Source organism: Dromiciops gliroides, chromosome 3, assembly GCF_019393635.1.
Source record: "Dromiciops gliroides isolate mDroGli1 chromosome 3, mDroGli1.pri, whole genome shotgun sequence".
Classification (NCBI taxonomy): domain Eukaryota; kingdom Metazoa; phylum Chordata; class Mammalia; order Microbiotheria; family Microbiotheriidae; genus Dromiciops; species Dromiciops gliroides.
Window position 1 is genome coordinate 320,123,549 of NC_057863.1, and position 15,055 is coordinate 320,138,603.

A 15,055-nucleotide genomic window follows, 5' to 3' on the forward strand; every position below is an offset into this window, starting at 1 on the left:
TCTGGCCTCAGACACTTACTAGCTATGTGATCCTGGGCAAGTTACTTTTAACCCTGTTTGCCTCAGTTTCTTCATCTGTAAAATGAGCTGGAGAAGGAAATGGCAAACCACTCCAGAATCCTTGCCAAGAAAACCCCAAATCGGGTCACAAAGAGTTGAACACAATTGAAAAAACGGCTGAACAACAAAAATAGGTCATTGAATGGAATTTATTCTGCAATTGTAGTGTGCCTATCATACCAGAAGGTGGCCTACTGACATCTTAAATCAGGCCTTTCTCAAGCTACAGTTGAACAGAATCTTTTTTTTCTCCCTAGGATTTTAATTTTCTGTTGTTTGGAACTTGACCATATTAAAAAAATACAAATAGTTCCATATGCAAAAAGAAGAGAAAGAGAAGATTACATTTGAAATTTTTAATCTCTAATACATACATCTTGTGGTTATTGCCATATTAAGTATAAAAGGAATCCAACACAGTTTCAAAGCTGTCATACTTATCTCTTTTTCCCCTTTGTTCTCTTTGGTACATTAAAAAAAAATGTTTCATCGATACTCTTCATTTTGTCTCCTTTTCTTTTTCCTTCTCTTTCTACATTTTTCTTCTTCCTCCTCCTCTATCACTAGCCCCTCTCTCCTTGTCACAAACTCTTCCTAGTAAAAGACAGCCCTCCCTTGAAAGAAATATGTATGGGGGCAGCTAGGTGGAGCAGTGGTTAAAAACCGGCCCTGGATTTAGGAGGACCTGAGTTCAAATCTGACCTCAGACACTTGACACTTACTGGCTGTGTGACCCTGGGCAAGTCACTTAACCCTGATTGTCCCGCAAAAAGAAAGAAAGAGAGAAACAAAGTAAGAAATATGTATAGTGAAGCCAAATAAATTCACACATTGGCCATGTCTAGAAGTCTATATCTCATTATTCATCTCTAGTCTTCCACCTCTGTGTCAAGAGGTGGGGACCATTCTTCATCAATGGTGCTCTGGAGTTGTGGTTGGTCATTGCATTGGTCAGAGTTCTTATGTCCTTCAAAGTTGTTTTTCTTTTTTTTTTCTTTTTTTTTTTCTTTTTTTTTTTTTTGCAGGGCAATGAGGGTTAAGTGACTTGCCCAGGGTCACACAGCTAGTAAGTGTCAAGTGTCTGAGGCCGGACCTGAACTCAGGTACTCCTGAATCCAGGGCCGGTGCTTTACCACTGAGCCACCTAGCTGCCCCCAGTTGTTTTTCTTTTTGATGTTGTAGTCATTGTATACATTGTCCTTCTGGTTCCAAAGCAATTGAATCATCAGTTGCAATGAAAAATTTGAGAATAACATGAAAAAATGCAAGCAAATTGAACTATTATCACGCAAAAAATAAATTTCACGTTCAAATGAATACATGGATGAATATAAGTAAGCACTTGTGAGCTCTATTCAGTACAAAAAAAAAAAACTAACTATAAAAATTATCAAAAAAATAATCCTGTCCAGGAAACAAATTTCAATGTGTACCCTAGCTAGCTTGTGCTCTACCAATATACAATCCCAGATCACTGATAACCAATACTTTTTTCCCCTGGGCCAATGAGGATTAAGTGACTTGCCCAGGGGCACACAGGTATTAAGTGTCAAGTGTTTGAGGCCAGATTTGAACTCAGGTCCTCCTGAATCCAGGGCTGGTGCTTTTTCCACTTTACCACATAGCTGCCCCTAACCCATACTTTTTTAATACCCTAGTATATTTTCACTTTTTTTGGGGGGGGGTATTTCAAAGATATATAGATATAGACATAGACAATAGACTTAGACAATACACATGCATGCATACACATACATGTAAGTGTGTACATACATATGCATGTGTATATGTATACACAGACATGTATATGTACATGTGTGTATACATGCAGACATACCACAGAACTGCATATTCTTTTTTAAATGGAAGAGAAGTATCACCAAATCAAGCAAATGATAGACATTTATAAAAGGACAACTCTAAATACTTTCTCTTAGAGAGGGAGCCAAGCTGTTTACTCTGCTTCTCATTAATTCATTTTGAATGATGGTGAGAATACACATCCATTTGCCCCATATTGGAACTGACAATTGTGCTCATTGTCTCCTTTACTATTATAGGTCACTTAACCTTCTTGGGCCTTTCTTTCCTTATCTATAAAATGCCAGAATTGGAATAAATGACTTCTAAGTTCTCTTCTGGGTCTAGATCTATGATTCCTTACTCCTGTGACCAAGTGTGAAAAAGAGTGACTTCTTGCTCAACTACCTATGTGGTCCATTGGGGTCTTAATTTACATTTATTAAAATCCTTCCTCACAGACTTGGTCTCTAATATGGCTTTTATATCCTTTCTTCAAGGGGGCAGGCAGGTGGTGCAATGGATAAAGTATTGGCCCTGGATTCAGGAGGACCTGAGTTCAAATCCGGCCTCAGACACTTGACACTTATTAGCTGTGTGACCTTGGGCAAATCGCTTAACCCTCATTGCCCCACGAAATAGATGAGAGAGAGAGAGAGAAATGAGTAAGTAAATAAATGAATGAATGAATGAATGAATGAATGAATGAATGAATGGATAAATGAATAATGAATGAAATATACTTTCTTGAAACAGCCATTAGAAAAGCTATCAGATGTGGCTCCTCAACTATTGTATGGATTAAGTGATTTGTAATGAGTTTCTAAATTTTAGACTCCCTAGAATGTTTCCTCTGATGAAGTGATTCAGTATCATTAATTCTATTTTACAGAAAGTCAATGACCAGCTTGTGTAGCAGCTTCTGTCAAAGCACGGCTTACAAGAATAAAAATGAAAACACTGGTTAGCATCTAGGCCTTGCTTCAAAAATGGCAGTCCATAGCATGTCAATTGTTAATGGTCAATACTGGATGGTCTATAGAAAGAAAGATACACTATTGGCAGGTTGTGAATTGTTCCGATAATTCTGAAAAAGCTGTTTTAAATTATGCTGACTGAATATTTGTGCCCTTTCACCTACAGATCCCCCTACAGGGTATATAATCCAAGAAGGCCAAAGACAAAAGAAAAGGTCCCACTTACACCAAAATATTCACAGTAACACATTTTGTGACAGCAAAGAACTGGAAACAAGGTAGGTACCCATAGACCAGGGAATGACTAAATAAATTGTGGTGCATGAATGTACTGGAATATTACTGAACCATAAGACAGCATGAATATGAAGAATTCAGAGTCTCATATGAAGTTGTATAAGAACTGACACAGGGTAAAGCAAGCAGTACTAGGAAAGCAATATCCATAATGAGAACAATATTAAACAAAAAGAACAATAAAATAAAACTGACATGAGACTGAATACTGTGGACTCACGATGATCGGATGGCTTGGCTCTAGAAAAGAATTGAGAAAATGAGCCTTTCTCCCTTCATTGAAGAGGTGGGAGACTATGGGTGTGGAATATTGCATATACTCTCAAATATCATTTCTATGTTAGTTGGCTTTGCTAAACTACTTATTTTATTCTCTGTCTTTGCAAATCATTACAAGCAATATTTCACTGGCAAGAAGACAAAAGAGATACATATTCAGAAATGTATTGATATTCTAAAAAGGCACCAAAAATCAAAGTAAAAAGTAAAATAGCAATCTTATTAATGTCTCCTTGTTTCCAGACTATATATCACAATATACTATCTTTAAAAATCTATTGTGACTTACAATGTTATTTTTGTGCTTGAAAATTTACCCATCATTTCCCACTGAAGGTCTATGCAGTTATGTGGCATTCTTTTAATATTCTGGTTTTAAGTACATCATCTATGGAAAAAACAAAAAGCCCTCTATGCATTTAGATGAAAGGGACTATGTAAGAAGTGATCATTCCAGATGCTGGTCCAGACACAAGGTCCACAAGGAAAAGTAAATTTTAATTTTCATCCACAATATACCAGAATTTTTCTCTCCTATTGAGAAATATTCAATATGGACAAAAAGGGCAGATTCTGCATTTCAATTTGTGTGAACATAATTTAAGATCATAATAACATACTGGGCCAGCCCAATGCTTCTCTCAGTCTAACAGCTGTTTCTAAAGTCCAAAGGGATGTTTTGTGAGAGAGAGCAATTGTCCTTGACAGTGTTTACCTCAGAAGGTCATCAGACAAGGGCTAATCTGGAGGAAAAATGAACTCAGCTTGTCCACACTACAATGCTATATGTTTCTCTTCTATTTAACCACTTCTTGCCATGGACTTGTCAATGCAACTCATTTTTTAACAGACATTTATTTATTAAGTGCTTCCAGTTTGCTAGTTAGGATTGGGGAGAGATTGAAAGTCAAAGAAGCCCATCCCTGTTGTCATTACTTAGAATCTATTGGGAGGAGGGACAAGGAAACAAGTATGGAGTAAACATTTACTCTATATGCTAAATATGGTGCCAAGTGTGGGGAATACAAAACAGGAAAGAAAAAAAAAAAGAACAGTTTCTATCCTTTGGGACAGACAAAAAGGAGCTGAAAGATCAGGGACAGGGGAAACATTAGCCATGTAGGGGCATGTTGTCAAAGTTGGGAAAGTCAGAAGCAGAGCTATGAGGGGATGAAGCATGCCTTCCTTGTGAAGGCCCATGGCAGGAGAACACTAATGGGAGAAGGAGACCAACTTGACAAAAGTATGTATCAGGGTGCAACAGCTCCAGGTTCTCAGAGATGGTTCAGGGTGAAAGATGGCCCTGAGAGCATGAGAGCAAAGCCTGGCAAGTCAAAAGCAGGGCCTAGAGAAGAATGAAGAGGAATAAGACAAATGAATAGGCTACAAGACAGAATGAGACAAAAAGGTCTGGCCCTTTCACAGTAATCTAGCATTCGCAAAGTGCTATAAATTGTCTCCTGGATTTGTAAAATCCAGAGATAAACCTCAAATTCCACATTCACAAATAATTTCAAACTTCTTCTCTACCAATATTTGATCAAAATTGCTGACAAGTTCAAAGCAACCAACCCTAAATCATATATAGCCCCTTTCTGTACCTACAGTTGCAGGAAAGGGAGCAGTAGGTGTTAAGTATCAAACAGTTCTTAGACTCTAAAGGAATTGTAACAGTCTGTTCTCTTCAATGGGTAATCTTTGTCCAACAGCCAATAAGTTGACACACCACTGGACAAGTGGAAATTTTCCTAACATGCTGCCAGATGGGGACAGTGCCATGTGGTTCCCATTTGGAAGCCAGGAAAACTGGTTTGCAAATCTTTCTCACTTATAACAATGATAGCTGACATTTACAAAGCACTCTTGCAAAGTTTTGTTTGTTTTTTGTGTTTTTTTAGTGAGGCAATTGGGGTTAAGTGACTTGCCCAGGGTCACACAGCTAGTAAGTGTTAAGTGTCTGAGGTTGGATTTGAACTCAGGTACTCCTGACTCCAGGGCTGGTGCTCTATCCACTGCACCACCTAGCTGCCCCACAAAGTTTTACATAAGGTAAACCACTGTGATACAGTAACTCTCTGAGAGAGATATTGTTATTATTTTCACTTTGCAAATCAGGAAACTGCTCCTCAGGGAAGTTAAGTGGGTCATGTAGCTAGTTTCTGAGATGGAATATGAGCACTGATCAGCCCCAACTCTAAATATAATACTGTATCCTACACTGAGCTGCCTGACCTACTGAAGCATCTCAGTATAGCCAACTTGCCAAATGCCTGTTTCTCATTTTCTTCCCCAATAAAATGAGGGGATTGAACTAGATCATTTCCCAGATCCCATCTAATTAATCCTAATGTTTTATGCTATTTTTTGAAGAGAAAAGAAAAATAGGCCTCTTTTCCCTATCACAAGAAGACCCATGACAACAGGAAAGATAGTTATCCCCTGAATGATTAAGAAGAGAATTTAAATGCAATCTGCTATCTGATAGTGCCATTGTTAAGGGAATTCGTGGAAACATTGGCTCCTCCATTTTTTTTTCTTTTAGATAGATCTAAGATTGGGAATAGGAAGAAAGGAAAATATTACATCTGCAGAGGCTTATATCTACCTCAGCCTGAGGACTTCAGCTTGAGTTTATAAACAGCAATGTGCTTGAGCCTATAAATTCTGTTCTTTTCTTCAAAGACTTTCTCAGAAAAAGGAGAAAACAAGAGGGAATAAATAAGATTCACAGAAGTGAATATTTAACTGCAGAATTTAAACTGCAACACAAGGTGGTTTTACCCTTTAAGAAACTTTCATGCTCTATAAGATTTGAAGATTTATTGAATAAAACATGGAAAAGTTTGACTTCTTAGGAAACCAAGAAAGGATACATTTCAAAGGCCAATCCTATAAGAATTTTCCTCTTTGAGTGATTTTTTTTCCTCTAGGGGCAAGAATGTATGTGTTGGAGCCAATTCATATAGGCTCATGAGATTTGATGGTTAAATTTTCAGTGTAAATATTCACACATCAGAAATTAGCAAGTGCTACAAATTAGGGCTTGATTTATTGTTCTGTTGATTATCTAGACTTAAGAAAGTGATAGAGAAAATATTAACAATGCAGATTAAATTTTAAATCATGACAAAGATCCATGTATTAAACATTAATACCACCCTGCTGTTTAGAGGGAGAAAAAATAACATTTTTCTAACTCATATATTAAGGTGTGTATACCTAAGAACAATAATCCAAGGACAGCTATCCAAAGAGGGCTGCCCTCTTATCGAAATAGTAAACCTCTGTTTCCACAAGGATGAATGTCATTTAGAATTCAATTACCTTATCTGACCTTTTTACATTTTACCTTCATTCTTCTTGCCAACAAGGCCATAACCCTGAGGATATAGGGCAAGGTTAAATAGTACTCTGTGCCATATTTTAGGATCATGGATTGAGAGTTGTAAGGAACCTTCAAGATCACCTAGTCCAACCACTTCAGGTTATAATTCAGGAAGCTGGGAACAAAAAAATTTTTTACCCAGGGTCATGGTGGTAGTCAGTAGGAGAATCAAAATTTGAACACGAGAAGTCCTTTGACTACAGAGCCAGTGTTCTTTTCCCCTTAACTTTTTTTTTAAATAAGTGAAATAGGTAAAAATGAACTGTTTAAAACAAATGATTAAGGTTGGATATGAAGGATAAAAGAAGGGGAGGTGTCACAAAAGAGCAAAATATAGCCAAAAAATGGGGGGGAGGGGTGCCTTGGGGGAGTAGGAATGAGGAGCACTGTTACCTAGCAGCCAGCATTACCTTGGTGATGGGATGGGTTATGTGCTAATTATTTGTCTATGAGCACCTCATTTCTTTTGTTTTGAAGTGTCAACTGGTGGTGTCACCTCCTCCACCCAACTGCTGCTCCCTGAGTCACTGAAAAGCTCCAGCTTACTGATTCTAGAAGCATTGGTCTGGAGGTTGTGAATGGCATTGTCAGGACTCTACTTTTTTGAGACTTACCAATGAGCAAGTGAATTCAAAAGTGACATTTCTATAGAAGCACCATGCTTATTCTTGATGAAAAGAGATACTTTTATTGAACAGAGAACATTGAATAAGGAAACCTAACTTTTGTGGCTGGGGAGGTCTGGAGTTTGTGTTAGATTCCAAGCTGAGCTGTCCTCTATGTCAAAGCTTCTTAAACTGTGGGTAGCGACTTCTTGTGTAACTGAATGTGAGGTTCGGGAAAATTTTGACAACAGTAAAAGGTTATATATACCTATTTTATATACCTATATACCTGGGGTCAGGTAAAACTTTCTCCAGAGAAAAGGGATCATGAGTGGGAAAAGTTTAAGAAGCCCTGATCTATGTTAAGATTAGTCCCAGGGGCCACTCATCTGTGTGACTTTAGGCAAGCCCTCTCTGGGCCTCAGTTTCCAAATCTGTAAAATGAGGGGTTTGGACTAGTTTATCTCTAAATCCCTTTCTAGCTCTAAATTCTATTATTTTACTGTATAATCCTTGGACTTCCATTTCACCTGCAAAATGGATGTGTAATAATACTTTATTCTACATACCCCACAGAATTGTTGTGAAGTTCCTTGGTCTAGAGCTACACAGGACCTTAGAAGTCATGTACTTCGATCTCTTAATTTTTCAGATGGGTAAACTAAAGCGTTTAATGTTTTGCCCAAGGTCACACCGGTAATACTATTATTAATGGCAGACCTGGGACATTCGAATTCATCTAGCAAATTCAGGTTCAGCACTCCAAATTGAGTGTTCTTTCCACTGTAAACACACAAATGAGGTAATGTGCTTGAAATCACTCTTGACATCTGTAAAGCTCGATACCTATGTAAAGAATTGTTATTTCCCTCGTCGGTAAAATAGAGACAAAATCATTCAACCTCTGCTCCGTACTGTGATTGCGAACCTTAATTTGTCAACAGGTTGCAGAATTCCAAACCATCCTTACTGTCGGTACTAATATCCAGGGAAACGTGACTCTCGTAACCCCCTTCCCCAGTTCGCGTAAAATACCAGATTCACTTCCGTGTATGATCTCTCTTTGCTGTGAAAGCAGCGCGGTAATGTGTAAAATACTCAGATACTGAAATACTCCTGAGCATATTGAGCATTTAACTGCTGACAGCACGTAACACCAAGAGGAAGAAGCTTTGGGTATGAAATAGCAAGTAAACAGCCTCTTAGTTTGGCTTTTTGCAGCAACTGCTGTTCTGCGGAGAGGGAAAAGCAAGGGGAGTGAGGGAGGAGCCAGCAACTGAAGTGACAGACAGCCCTGGAGGAAGCCAGCCAATCGCAGCTCCCTTTGGCATGGACCAATCGCTGTCTGACTTGCCATGCAAATCTGCCCTGCAGTGAAGCAGGCAGAAAATGGGGCTGGGCGTAGTAGGGGAGGGGCTTCTGGGGAATTGGTTTGCAGTCTATGACACTCCTGGATGCCTTTCAGGAAGCTGCAGCACCAGGGGGGATTCTTCACTGAGTAGCTGTGGGAATGATTTGCGTGCAGGGAGAGCAGATGTAGTAACCATCTAGTGGCACATTAACAAGTATAGATTAGCCTGCATATGGTGCCCGCACACCCGGGTATACAGATTATGCGTATGCTGCCTGTGCACCTGTCCTGTGCGTGTCTCTGGGCGAAGGTGCTTCTTGGGCATTTATTTGCTCAGGCCTACCTTCCCCTGCTCCTGAGGGCATGTAAGAAGTTTAACCAAGCTGGCAGAGCTGAGGAGATTAAGTGCCTGGAGCGGCTGGGCTAGACTAGAAAGGACAGGGGATTTCCGGGCTAGAGTGCTGAAAGCACAGATTCCCACCTCCCTAGTTCTATAGAGCCAGAAGGGCATTTTTTGGAAGGCTGGGATGACAAAGAAGAGTGACCCTGACATGACTACAAAGCTTGGGGCGATGCTCACTGAGTGAGTGACTGAGGGGTGAGAACGGACGGTTTGTTGATGACAGGAATGCTAGCATTTAGGAAAGCGAGGAAGAAACTCAGGATGGGGACCATATGCTCCCCCAACTCAGGAGGGACAAAGACCGTGGACGTCTGCAATGCCGACTGGATGGGCTCACTCCCCCCTCGTCTCAGCACATTGCCCCTTTCCAATCTGGCTATCCCAGGTATTCTTCTGTTTTCCTACTTATTCCTAGGATGTATTTGTGCCTTCACAGTATTAGGGGTTTTGGTTATTTTTTTTTCTATCATGTAAGGAAAAAAAACACAATTTAATTGCCTGAAATTAACCATGTTTTTTAAAGCCCAAAATTAACAGTGGAATAGTTCTTTTTGGAGAGAGATTTGTGATTACATTGCAGAAGAGACAGATGGGGGGGGGGGACAACTTGTTTTCTGTTGGTTTGACACTATACTTTTAAGACTCATTTATCCTTGTGCAATTGGAGGTGATAGTTGAGAGGGGGAAGGGGTCTGCTTACCTGTCTCTTTAAAAGAAAAAGGGTGTCTGTTGAGCATCTCATTTGAAAACTCCAGAACTATGTTAAGTCTGGTACTGAGAAATGTTTCCTTTTTAATTGGTTGTCTGACCTTGTTTCTTTGACAAGCAAAAAATAAATAGCTCAGCATCTGAGAACAGATGCAGAGTTGAGAACTTATATAGAGCACATCTGTTTCGCTTGTTGGGAAAGACAGAAATAGAGAATGTAAGCACTCATCACAAGCAGACACAAGCAGTCATCAGGTGTGATGAGCTAGTCTTATTTCAGGCACTGTCTCTAACCCGGAATTCTGGGGAATCTTGAACTGGGCCCTTCAAGATTTTTGTTCTAGCCACTGTCACTGTGCTGAGAGACCTTGTACTTTGACTTCAGTCTCATCCAGAGTGTTCATAAAAGGGGCCTCCTATTTTTCTTACCCACAAACCAGTGAGGGTATTCATTCTGGAGTGGGGCTACTTAGAATCGGATGAACTTACACAAAATAGAGCTGGGCAAATTCCCATGATGCCCTTCCACTGAACATTGTTTCTAAGGTTGGGGACTAGGGCCCCACTATTCTTTTTTTAAAATTTGAAAAAATAAAAACAACTACTATAGGCTACACACACACACACACACACACACACACACACACACACACATATGCCATCATGTAAATGTCCAACTGTCCTTGGGGTAGGCTGACCTCCTTACCAACTAAACTGAGGGTCCTTAGTCAATATCTTTGAATACCTTCCTTTGCTCTTCAAGGGTAAGGAATAGAGCTACCTTCATCTCCTCCCCTGCCTCTCCTGTCACAGGATTTACTTTAAAATGAGGCCACCACCTCTCCTACTCTTGGATGAGATGAGTAATGTTGTATTGTCTGGTTAGACAATTTTTTTATAGTTATGTGTTCTTATAATTTACAAGCTATTGGCTTTGAATACTTGGAAAATGCCTGATGATCATACTTAAGAATTGTTTTAAAATGTTGGCCTGAAAAGAGTGGGGAATTTGATTTAAAGAAAACCTAGGTCTGATCCTTGCTATAACACTAATTAGCCCATGTGTGATCATGGGCTTTACTTGTCTGAGCCTCAGATTCCTCATCTGTATAATGGCCTAGTAATGGTACCTATCACATAGGCTTCCAGTATAGAACCCTAGACTCAGAATAAAGAAGACCTGAGTTCAAATCCTACCTCAGACATTTAATATCTGTGTGACCTTGTGCAAATCCCTTAACTTCTTTCAGCCTCAGTTTCCTCATCTGCAAAATGGGGAAATAATAGCAACAACCTCAGAGGATTGCTGTGAGGATCAAATGAAATAATATATGTAAAGCACTTTCTAAACCTTAAAGTGATGTATAAATGCTAGTTCTTATTCTTATAATGTATTGGCAGTGCTTTCTAGAGCTTAAAGTGCTTTATATGAATGTTGGTTATTATTACAATTGTTATTATATTTAATTACAATTTACAGAGTCAACACAAGATTATCTCTGTCACATCCAGCATTAGTCATTACCCCAGAAAGCTTTAATGTAGTAGAGTTGCTACATGGTTTGGTATGGCTAGCAGATGATTGTCATTTAGAAAGGAATCTTAGGCAGGGCCTGTATAGCTCTACCATTCAAGGTATGTAAACAGGTTGTTGTTTCTTCCTGTCTTATTATATTTTGATCTGAGATCAGCACCCTAACTGTTGGTATGGCCCCACGGCTCAGTAGCCAAAGCAGTCTGGCCAAGCTACATTAGAGGGCATTCAAGCATTTGCAATGAATCTTTCTGGGTAATTTCATTTTTGCCCTTTACTAGAAAGGAAGGAGAGTGACTTGCTGCCACTGGTAATTCTGTCTCACGTCCTTTGCATCACAGACATTTACCCATCTTGTCTTGTGGAGATAAGGAAATCCTGTAAAGAAGTCAGGCAATGGGTAACCCCATTTCTAAGATCTTGTTCATCACAGCCTCTGTATGGTCATAAATGAAGTCACTGACCTGCGAGATTATTTTCCTAATGATGAACCAATAAAAGGGATTCAAGTTGATCGATCATCCCAGAGAGGCAAGAGGGCTCCTAGGAGAGCTTGTTATTTTCTTTCTATTCCTCCAAAATACCCAGAGAATACAGTGCCCCCTAGAAAGGGCTAGGTAGTAATGTCCCTGTTCTATTAAAATTCTTTCAGAAATTTCAGCTTAGTAGCTAATTTCTGAAACAAAGACCTCCAGAGGACATAGAGTAAAGGAACCTTGAAAGAGTTAGCACTGTCCCAGGGAAATGGCATGGAGGCAGTGAGAAGAATCTCTACCTGAAACCTCTTATCATAAATTTTATTATCTAAGTGAGAGAGATTTTTTATGAAGGGGAAGGGAGAAAGGAAATAAAGGAAGGGAAGGGATGGGGGAGGAAAGGAAGGGAATGAATAAAAATAAAGGAGAGAGAAGAAGAAAAGAAATAGAGAGGAGGGAAAATTAGTCTGTAATTTTAACCTAAGTGATTGGATCTCATGTTTTTTCCATGCTAATCTGTCAGTCAGAATTGGGCTGGCATCTGCAGAGAAGGATCAGATCTGTCAGGCCAAGGGAAGCAAGGGAGGAGGATTCAAGGGGTTCAGACCGTCACAGTTAGGTTGAGATGGACTATATCTAGTTTGAAGTTTGGGTGCACCTGCTATATCTGCCTAAGACCATGATGTGTGTGGACACATGTGCATGTATCCTCTTCACATAGCCTAGTCATGTTATGCCACTTCTGCAACTGTTGAAAACACCTGTTAATGACGAGTATCACTATAAGGCATGGAAATGCTTAACAAAAACATCTCTTTGGTATTATACAACTGCACAGAATCCTATTGTGAGGCCTTAAGCTGAAAAGAATCATAGGTAACAAAAATTAGATTTTTTTAAATTAAGACACACAAAAAGTGCTTTTAAAACTTTTAGGAATTATTTTAGCTAACAAGAGAGAAAAATGTGATGGGTTTTTTGTTCCACCACAGGTTTGTGAAAGGGCTTTTTTAATATAACATATAATGCTTTTCACCTGCCCCTTCAATAGTGAATTCTTTTTTTAAAAAAACAGTGTGTTCTTTAGTGTCTCCCTTCTTTGCTAATTTGCTAAACTGTGCTTTCTTCTTTCATTAGAAGGTAAAATCTGACAGTGGACTAAGTCAGACCCCTTAGTTTTTAATCCTAGCTCTGCCTCCAATTAACTACCATGACTATGAATTTCACTTCACCCTGAGTATTAGTTTCCTCATTTTGAGTCAAAAATTTAATGCAAAAAATTTTGTTTTCCTATGACTATGGTGTGCAAGGTGTTGTTCAGTCATTTTTTTTCAGTTGTGTCCAATTTTTTGTAATCCCATTTGGGATTTTCTTGACAAAGATACTGGAATGGTTTACCATTTCCTTCTACAGTGGTGAGCAAAGATGCCAAGCAACAATAAGAACAAACAAAAAAAAAGTCCCTGACCTCAAGGGACTTGCACTCTAACATTCTACTGGTAGGAAATAACAGACATATAAGTCAATGCAAGATAATTTGAGGAGAAGAAGGATACTAGCAGCTGGAAGGAGTTGGAAAAACCTCTCATAGGAGGTGGCATCTTAGCTGAGTCTCTAAGGAAGTTAAGGATTCTAACAGAAGGCAATGAAGAGGGAGTGCATGTCAGGTATGGGGAGTGAGTCTGTGCAAAGTGAGAGAGAACAAGTATTCTGAGTTCAGGGAAGAACAAGAAAGACCAATTTGGCCAGACCACAGAGTGCACAAAGAGACAGGATAGCATAAGCAGTAGATCACTAAATCTGGAGTCAGGATGAACTGGGTTTGAATCCCTCCTAAGACAATAGAGCACATCACTTACTCTCTCTCATCCTCAGCTTCCTTACCTGCAAATATGATAGCACCTCCTTCCCAAGGTTTGTGGGGAAAGTCTATTGAAAAAAAATTGTGTAAAGTGTTCTGAAAACCCTAAAGCATAAAATCTATGTTGTGGTGGTGATGATGATGGCAATGTGAAATTAATTTAAAAAGGTAAATTTGAAGCAGATTATGATGGGCTTTAAGTACCAAGTTGGGCAGTATGTATTTTATTCTAGAGGCAATAGAGGGTCACTGACATTTTTTAAGCAGAGGGGTGATGGTTATTGGAAGATTATTTTGTCAGCTGTTTGGACTATGGATTAGAAAGGAGAGAGAATGAAAACAGGTGGACTAACTAGGAGATAAACACACTATCCCAGGCAAGAGGGATAAACTGAATAAGGATTATATGCTGAGAGAAATTTCTATTTTACTATTATATTAATAACCAATTGTTAAAGTGGTATCCAAGCTTTTCTCCTCTGCTTCTTCAATGAGACCCAGCTCCTGTGGAAGATCATCTTCTGAAGGACATGATTGATTGAGATAACCCCTACCTTTCAGGGAACATGTTATTTGATCTTGAACTGGACCCTACCCACTAGGAGACCTGATTTCTATTCAAAATGTAAAGGGAATCCAGGCTAGTCAAGTTCTTTCCCCTAAGAAAAAGGGCCTATCAAAAAAAAAAAATTTTAATAATTAAAAAAAAAAGAGGGTGGCTAGGTGGTGCAGTGGATAAAGCACCAGCCCTGGATTTAGGAGTACCTGGGTTCAAATCCAGTCTCAGACACTTGACACTTACTAGCTGTGTGACCCTGGGCAAGTCACTTAGCCCCCATTGCCCCACCAAAAAAAAAAAAAGAAAAAAAAAAGAAAAAGGGCCCCTGTCCTTGTACCCCTCCATTAGAGTTTAGGTTGACCCATCTCCGAAGGAGAAAACTAATCAGGGTGGTCTAGATAGAGATGAATTTCCATGTACAGATTGCTGGAGGTGGTTGAGTCTCATGATCAAGTCACATTCTCCTTAGGAGGAGCTGAAGAGTCCTAACCTACCTCTTCATTAAATGTCCACCCATCAGGGGCAGCTAGGTGGCACAGTGGATAAAGCACCAGCCCTGGATTCAGGAGGACCTGAGTTCAAATCCAATCTCAGACACTTGACACTTACCAGAAGCATGACCCTGGGCAAGTCAGTTAACCCTCATTGCCACCCCCCTAAAAAATGTTCACCCATCAAAGTTGATTTTCACTTGTCAAGGGAATTGCCTTTCAAGCATTATTTAAAGCTTTTAGGTTCTCCATGTCTTTTGGTTTTGGTT

At 39.4% G+C, this 15,055-nt stretch overlaps 1 protein-coding gene across 1 annotated transcript in view; it reads left to right on the forward strand.

The window, feature by feature from the left end:
* Positions 1 to 8,828: 8,828 nt before the first annotated feature.
* PLCXD2 (phosphatidylinositol specific phospholipase C X domain containing 2) overlaps positions 8,829 to 15,055 on the forward strand; it is a 102,960-nt gene continuing 96,733 nt past the window's right edge. Inside the window, exon 1 of the mRNA XM_043994366.1 lies at positions 8,829 to 9,542. Coding sequence (XP_043850301.1) covers positions 9,374 to 9,542 — 169 coding nt within the window. The 5' untranslated portion in view covers positions 8,829 to 9,373. The remainder of the gene's footprint in view (positions 9,543 to 15,055) is intronic.